General features: G+C 41.7%; 1 protein-coding gene across 1 annotated transcript; it reads left to right on the top strand.

The window, feature by feature from the left end:
• Positions 1-655: 655 nt before the first annotated feature.
• chrnd (cholinergic receptor, nicotinic, delta (muscle)) lies at positions 656-7,864 on the top strand. Its single transcript, XM_048266330.1, has 12 exons — positions 656-862; positions 2,657-2,802; positions 3,261-3,305; positions 3,884-3,993; positions 4,297-4,452; positions 4,921-5,033; positions 5,158-5,358; positions 5,640-5,751; positions 6,403-6,517; positions 6,625-6,832; positions 7,176-7,291; positions 7,575-7,864. Exons 1-12 carry the CDS (start codon positions 811-813, stop codon positions 7,779-7,781), a joined length of 1,581 nt encoding a protein of 526 aa, XP_048122287.1. The 5' UTR covers positions 656-810; the 3' UTR covers positions 7,782-7,864.
• Positions 7,865-8,705: the final 841 nt, after the last annotated feature.

Below are 8,705 nucleotides of genomic sequence, written 5' to 3'. Positions count from 1 at the left end.
CAATTTGCTGAGGCCCCCCTGACACCCCCTTGCGGCCCCCACTTTAAAAACCACTGGTATAGGCTACAGGCAACACTACTGCTGCACTTCCCGTTTTCAACACCTAGATGGCAGCATGAGGTTGGAGGAAAGGAAAACTAATAGGTAAAAAGTTTCAGGAGCAACAAAGAAATGTGTGTGTGTGTGTGTGTGTGTGTGTGTGTGTGTGTGTGTGTGTTAACAAGAGAAAATTCAGTTAAGAGAAAACACATAGCCCCCACACACACACACACATATGCAACAATTAGTGGGCGGCCCTTAATACATCTGGGCCCAGGGACCCAAAAGTTCATAATCCATCCATGCGTCAGTGTGTTTAAGCATTCTGTCCTGCATGGGCTACTTCAGTGTGTTTAAGCATTCTGTCCTGCATAGGCTACTTCAGTGTGTTTATTATAGGCTACTTTTTTACAATGAAAGGGACAGCTGCTGTCAGCTCAGCTGTCTATGGCAAATACTTTTAAAGACGTATTAACCTCTATCTTAGGCCTAATTTGCCAAATTCATTGCAAGTCACTGGCAGCCTATTCATTACGGAATAACAATACAAAAAAACTTGAAGCGTAATTCTGATCTGTTTTCTGCGTCCTTTCTAGACAGAGTTGTTCAGTGAGCCAGGTTACTGTAACTCTGGAGAGGAAGTCAAGGATCGCATGTCTATTTTCTCTCGGTTAGTCAGCCTGAGCAGCCACCTGCTCCCATCAATCACAGTAGAGGACATCTGAGTTTTTGCCATTCCTCCAGCATGGTAGCTGAAGAAAGCGACTCACCATGAAGCTCCTAGTTTCTCTGTTTGCTGTATTTGTTCTTGGCTTGGCTCCAGGTAGGCTTACTCTAAATCCACGGATACACTTCATGCATGATTTTATGATTGTTGAATGAAAAAAACCAACTATTTGTGTGTGCATTTCGAACATAATGAAAACATTTAACAACCAAGTTAGTTACAGGCAGCAGGAGGGTGTTGTTTTGTAATAGTGGCTTGGCAGAATATTTTGCACTGATAACCTAGTGACTTGCCTGAGTTAGAAGGCAATTTATTATGTTATGGTGCTCTCAGGGAATCCGTGTGTGCATTTTGTCTTGTGTTGTTTTGTGTATAGGCCTAGGCTAGGCTATGTCATGAGGACAACATAACAGGTTTGACTAAGAGGCTCCATTATTTGCCCAGAAGGGGGACGATGGAGTCTAATTATGTGTAAAATATTATTACATTACATTAAGCAGACACTTCTTGACCAAAGTGACTTACATATGTCAGCTATTACAAGGGATCACATTGTCCCCGGAGCAACTTGGGGTTAAGTGCCTTGCTCAAGGGCACAGCGGTGGAAGCCGGGAATTGAACCGACAACTTTCAGGTTACTGCATGCTAGCCCAGCTCCTTAACCACTACACTACCACCACCCCCGTATTACTACTACTATTACTACTTTCGGATAATTCCACATCAATTCAACCAGGGCCCACGCACTTAGGTCTCAAAAAATTCTGAAAAAATGACCAGGTGTACCATTGAGATCAATGTTTTGTATAGAGTTGCCACAAGTTGCTCTATACAACCACAGGTGGCACTGTGGTAATAAAACATATTGATCTCAATGGTGCATTTTGTCCATATTCAGGGAGGAAAGTAAGATTTGCATAAGACAAATCAAATTGATGTTTTTAAAAAGAAGGGATCATGGAAAAAAATAAGGGAACACTTACAGTTTTCCATTTTTTGAAACCTTCCACCCTTTTTTCCATTCTCAAACTACATTCACAGAATGTCTGACAGTTCTTGCAAAATAAAACACTCGCCTCAAAAGTTTTACTAAACAGAGCCCAGCCAAAAACTCCAATAACATTTTGATCATCTTTGAGGGACAGCTATGACCATGCAGGATCATCCAGACCAAACATGACGATTTTGCTAGATACTATTCCTATTTATGTACCAGCATGCAACATTTGAGCCTCCTACATGGTTTAGTTCTTGCGCTATGGGCTTGTGAACTTTGACAAAAAAAAGAGGCCGAACAAAAGACACCCCCCTCTCCCCCGTAAAACTGGCTGTATCTTGGAAAGTATTGATCTTACATAAAATTAATTTTACAGTGGGTCTCCTGGGTAACATAGGTACAGCTGGTAATTTTTTCAGAGGTTTTTGAGACCTAAGTGTGTGGGCCCTGGTTGAATTGACGTGGAATTGACCCTTTTGTTTACGCGACTATTTTGCAATCAGTTTAACTCTTTTAATTAGAAAATGGCCAGTCAGCAAAGCCTTTCTCTTTCACTGTTTTTCTTTGCATTTAATGACAGTGAATTAATGAGGCTTTTAGTTTAGTTGTTCAAGAGAAAAGTAAGAATAATTTTTTGGTTTGTTCAGTGCTGGCAGGCTTTGTCTCATTGAACAGCAGAAAGTCTATAGGACAGCCATAACCACCAACAAATGTAGAAATGCTTGCATGACCCCTCAGGGATCAGACTGGACCTTCATGTGACTTGCATGTACTAGCCGCACTGTGTCTCTGATTCAGCATCCAGACTCACAGTAGAGGGGCAAACTCTACCCATTCCATTATCATTCGACTCAAGCGCTGTACTACGTGTGTGTGTCCATCTTGTGTTTCAGAGTGCCAGGGGCGGAATGAAGAGGAGCGCCTCATTAACTTCCTGTTCAAAGAGCGCCGCTATAACAAGGAGCTCCGCCCAGTGGAGAAAAAAGACGATGTGGTGCCAATTAACCTGGGCATGACACTCTCAAACCTCATTTCCCTGGTATGTCAAAATAGCCATATTTTTAAACATAAGTTGTCCTGTACTTCCTTTGTATAAACGTTAAGACAATTATTTGACATTTATTATAATTCATTATTTGCATTTTGCACTGAATTGTCCGACATCAAAGTTCCATTCACTCAGCACAAGAGAGCGGCGATTTCATAACATCACATTTAACAGTTACTGAGTTGAGTACATTGAGTGGAGTAGGGGGGATTTTCAGACTAACATGTAATGTGACGGGAAATGGGTGTACAGATTCAATTGTAATTTGATGTTGTGCATACAGCCGAACCACTGCCATGAGAATATTCCTTATCAACCCCACTCTCACTCGTGTCATATTACTATTCAGTACCACTCTCTCTCTCTCTCTCTCTCTCTCTCTCTCTCACACACACACACATAGAGAGGTCTTAATGTCTGAATAATTTAAGATGTGTATGTCTTTGTAGAAAGAAGTAGATGAAACACTCCTGACAAATGTATGGATGGAACATGTAAGTAAATGCACATTGTGTATATATGTACTTATTCGGTGGATTGTTGTGATTCTCACCACCTGCTGTTTAGTTCACATCACAAAGCTGAATAGCAGTGTGATAAACGCTCCTTCCCAATTTAAGATTGCATTAAATCACAGCTCTCCTTGAAGGCTGCCATTGTAACATTCTGCTTTGGACCAGTGGTTCTCAAAGTGGGGTCCGTGACCCATAGGGCAGAGCCCGCAAAATAATTTGCTTTAAATGATGAAGCTGTGGATTACCATTAAAGTTCATATCTACAGATGGCTACCATTATTTGTCAGCTAGCTAGCTGAAGAACTTGAAAAAACGTTTGAATCAGTCCACGTTGTGAAGTGATGCGTAATCCAAATTTGACAAAATACCAATTTACACCCCTGCCATAAAACATGGGATAGAGAACCTCGTCACAACTTATAAATGGCATTTGCTTAATTGTTACGATTATGAGGGGGTCCTCGGAAAATGTTGTCCCCCACAGGGATCCTTGGAACCAAAACATTTGAGAACCCCTGCCTTAGACCACTCACATGTGTCTGTTTCCTCATGTACAGGGGTGGGATGATCCAAGGCTTTCATGGAATGCATCAGAGTTTGATGGGATTGCTGAGCTGCGTTTGCCCGCTAGTATGGTCTGGCTGCCAGACATTGTTTTGGAGAACAAGTAAGGCATTCTGCACATTTTGTTTCCCATTTTGGGATTTGAATGGGCAGTTGATTCACACATTGAAACTCCGAGACGAATAGTTCTTATAATCTAAACCAACACAATCTTTGTAAGTACAGGTATCTGTAGGCACTCTACTGTATAGTGTTGACAGATGCAGTAGTAATTCTTAGCTAAGGTCTCCTCTGCACTGTAGCGTGTATGTTATTTTCTTACTGTCGTTTTGGATAAAAGCGTCAATGAACACATGTAAATGTAAAATAGGTATCTGATTTGTTTTCTCCATCTTCTTCCCTGCAGCAATGATGCCCAGTTCCAGGTGGCATACTATTCCAACGTAGTGTTATATGAATCAGGGTTCATATACTGGCTGCCCCCTGCTATATTCCGAAGCTCATGCACAATCAATGTCAACTACTTTCCCTTCGACTGGCAGAACTGCTCACTTAAGTTCAGGTAGGAGAGCTTCGACTGGCAGAACTGCTCACTTAAGTTCAGGTAGGAGAGCTTCGACTGGCAGAACTTCTTACTTAAGTTCAGGCAGGAGAGCTTTGATTGGCAGAACTGCTTACTTAAGTTCAGGTATGAGAACTTTGACTGGCAGAACTGCTCACTTAAGTTCAGGTAGGAAAGCTTCGACTGGCAGAACTATTTACTTAAGTTCAGGCAGGAGAGCTTTGATTGGCAGAACTGCTTACTTAAGTTCAGGTAGGAAAGCTTCGACTGGCAGAACTATTTACTTAAGTTCAGGCAGGAGAGCTTTGATTGGCAGAACTGCTTACTTAAGTTCAGGTAGGAGAGCTTCAACTGGCAGAACTGCTCACTTAAGTTCAGGTGCGAGAGCTTGACTGGCCCTCGACAGGTATGAGATTCAAGTCTTTTAAGGTAAGTATCAGACTTATCACACTCATTTTTTCCCCCCAGCTCTTTAACCTACAATTCCAGGGAGATCAGCATGCATCTGAAAACAGATATTGATGAAAAAGGCAACAGTTACACTGTAGAGTGGATTGTTATCGACCCTGCCAGTTTTACAGGTAAAGTCGGCTATGCAAGTGGCATGCTGCTCACTCCTGTAACAATGTCAACTTTGTCTTAGCGTGTCTATTTACCTGTTACTTCATTCAATCTCTCTTCCTACTGTCCTTTCTATCTCTACAGAGAATGGAGAGTGGGAAATCATTCACAAACCAGCCAGGCGAAATATCTACAGCAACATCCCGAAGGAGAGCAATAAGCATCAGGATATTACTTTTTATCTGATCATCAAGCGCAAGCCGTTGTTCTATATCGTCAACATCATCATTCCCTGTGTGCTCATCTCCTTCATGGCCTCGCTGGTCTACTTCCTGCCTGCGGACAGTGAGCGACTTGTTCTGTTAATTTTGAACTTGCAGACATTAGTAATCTGATGGGGGAGCGTGATGTGGCTATACAGTAAGAGCAGGGTTTGCATGCAGTGCATGCCTGATAGAAGAGGAGAGCAGATGACTGTCCATCTCTGTTGCCTTAGGTAGTGAGAAGATGACTCTGTCCATCTGTGTTGCCTTGTCTAGGTAGTGAGAAGATGACTGTCCATCTCTGTTGCCTTGTCTAGGTAGTGAGAAGATGACTGTCCTGTTTATCTGTGTTGCCTTGTCTAGGTGGGGAGAAGATGACTCTGTCCATCTCTGTGCTTCTGGCCCAGTCTGTGTTCCTGCTGCTGATCTCACAGCGTCTGCCTGAAACATCAATGGCGGTCCCTTTAATCGTCAAGTAAATGACAAGTTACTCTGTTTCTCTCTTTGTAATCTATACCTTTTTTTGTTATAAAGGTTGTAGGCAATGCAGAAGTGTGCTATTATGTACAATAATGCTTAAACTAAAATATTGTAGTTCTTTTACTTCAGGCTTCAAACTCATTTTGATGATACACAGATGTACGATATGTAGAATTGTGTCTCTGTGAATATCGATGAGAGCCCGGTAGCCTGCTATTGCACTATGTACTGCTGAGAGCCCAGTAGCCTGCTATTGCACTATATACTGCTGAGAGCCCAGTAGCCGGCTATTGCACTCTATACTGCTGAGAGCCCAGTAGCCTGCTATTGCACTGTGTACTGCTAAGAGCCCAGTAGCCTGCTATTGCACTATGTACTGTAGCTTGTTGTCCGAATCAGAAACATGACCCGTTTCATCAGTCTTCAACAAATTTGGTAACGCTTTAGTGCTCAAGGGGTATAAATGTGGCAAAAGGAGGAATTTGTACATTGTGTTACGTTATAAAATGTCATATTATATGAGTGTGTAAGTGTGTATTCAGATTAAGTGAGTATCAGTGTGTGCGTATATATTTTGATAAGTACTATTCAAGTACTCATACAAGAAAAGTTCTGATGCGTTGTTTTTTGCATTTGGGTTGTACAGATATCTAATGTTCATCATGGTGCTGGTTACAGTGGTGGTGCTGAACTGTGTCATCGTGCTGAACCTCCACTTCCGCACTCCCAGTACTCATATCATGTCTGAGTGGACCAAAGACGTAGGTGGAGAGGAGTACACACACACACACACACACACACACACACACATACACAGCCTGTATCATGGACTGCATCTTTAAGTAAGATTCCCAATCCTCTGTCCTAGTTCTTCCTGGTGAGGCTGCCCCGCATGCTGTTCATGTCCCGTCCTGCTGACGATGAGCCCAAATGGGACGGTGCCCTCCAGCGGCGCTCCAGCTCTGTGGGCTACATCGCCAAGGCAGACGAGTACCACTGCGTCAAGTCCCGCAGTGACCTCATGTTTGAGCGCCAGTCAAAGAGACATGGCCTGGAGACTCGTATCACACCCTCAAGTAAATAAATACGTGTTTACCAGATGGCACCAGCAGTAGATATTGTGCAGAGGTTCTTCAAAAGACCATGTGTAGCCTAGTGTATCCGACCATGACCTTCAAAGAAAATACTATAGCCTTCTAATAGCTGATACTTTTTTATTTTATTAAAGCATTAAAATCTACCATGCAAAATACGGACGATAGACAGTCCTCTTTCTGTTGTTGATTTGTATGAATGAATTAACACATTGTCAACTTTGTCTGTGGTCTGTTGTGTTAGCTGTAATTAGATTCTGTATGGTCCATGGGGAGAATACGGTTTACAACTGACTTAGGCCTACTAATTGAAATTCTCTTTCAGTTTCAAAACCTGGTGATGACGAGGTGACCCAGCAACTCTTCACTGAGATTAAACCTGCCGTCGATGGAGCCAATTACATAGTCAAGCACATGCACGACAAAAATGACTACAACGATGTAAGATCCCACATCAGCAAATTCAAATAATTTTCACATATTTCATCACTTCTAGATTATGTTGTGTAAGGATTTGCATACTACATTTGGACATTGTGAATGAAGGAATAGCTTTGTCATTTACATGACATACATAATTTAATAATAATAATAATTTACTTACATCTCTCTTGTTTTTAACATGTTTGCTGTGCATTTCAGATTTCTTATTTGTCCACACACCTTATTTTATAGCTATCCTGCTGCTGATTTTCCCCCATTTATTTTTCTAACCTCCTCACAGGAGAAAGACAGCTGGAGTGGGATAGCCAGGACAGTGGACCGTCTCTGCTTCTACCTGGTCACTCCGGTCATGACGGTTGGGACCATCTTCATCTTCCTGATGGGCATGATCAATCACCCTCCCCCACTGCCTTTTGAAGGAGACCATCATAACTACCTGGAGGAGAATAAACGTCTTATATACAACCTTTCTCCTGCAAATGCATGAGTATTACTGGCAGGTTAAACTATTTATCATCAGTTGGTTTTAAAATTGTGGTGAATTGGTAAATGCATGATGCGTTAAGTTGCCAAAAAAACAGCGAGCATCCATAACTTGCTGTTGATAAAAACGACTTCTAGTTTTTAAAGTAGAGGATTGTGTTTGTTGCTATGTGCCAAATGTGCTTGACAACACTGGTTTATAATCTGTAGTCATCAGGACAACGTCAGTTTTCAAGTAAGTCAAGTTTAGTATTAAAGCCTCGAAGTCTTGATATATATTTTGAAAATATGTGGCTTTTTTGAATATTTTGAAATGAAGTTATAGCTATAGGTTTCAAGTACTTTGTCTACATTTTGAAGTAATCGGTAACACTTTTTATTACACGGCTCTTCACAAGACAAGTAGAACGCTCCATTTGCTTGAATGGGATTTTCCAAAGTTTTACGGTAAAATATATTCATGTAATTACCGCTGCAAACATATAATTACCGCTGTCAATGGCAAAGGGTTTTGTGCTTCTGATACGTCTTTCATATCACTACGCAAGGACTGGAACTTCATTCAAAAGTGAAAGCAGACGGTTGATCAGCTGTGTTCTAAAGAATGTTTGATTCAAATTCAGCGTGTGTTGATGCAAACTATTGTTTCTCAGCAAATGCCACAAAGAACGGTAACAAATAGGCTAGGCTATGTAGGCTAAAGTCATATCGTGGGGAGTTTATTATTTCGTTTTGGCAAGTAGCCGTGTAATAAGCGGGATAATGTATAGAACGCCGGTCATTACTGGGAAAATAAGTCCCTTCAGGGCAGAACAAGACCCCTCCACTGCGCGTCGGGGTCCGGTTCGCCCTGTCGGGATATATTTTCCCAGTAATGACCGGCGTTCTATACATTATCCCTTACATAATAACTACCCACAATTCATCA

The sequence above is a fragment of the Alosa alosa genome, chromosome 16, assembly GCF_017589495.1.
Source record: "Alosa alosa isolate M-15738 ecotype Scorff River chromosome 16, AALO_Geno_1.1, whole genome shotgun sequence".
Taxonomy (NCBI): Eukaryota; Metazoa; Chordata; class Actinopteri; order Clupeiformes; family Clupeidae; genus Alosa; species Alosa alosa.
This window is presented reverse-complemented; position numbering and strand designations above follow the sequence as displayed.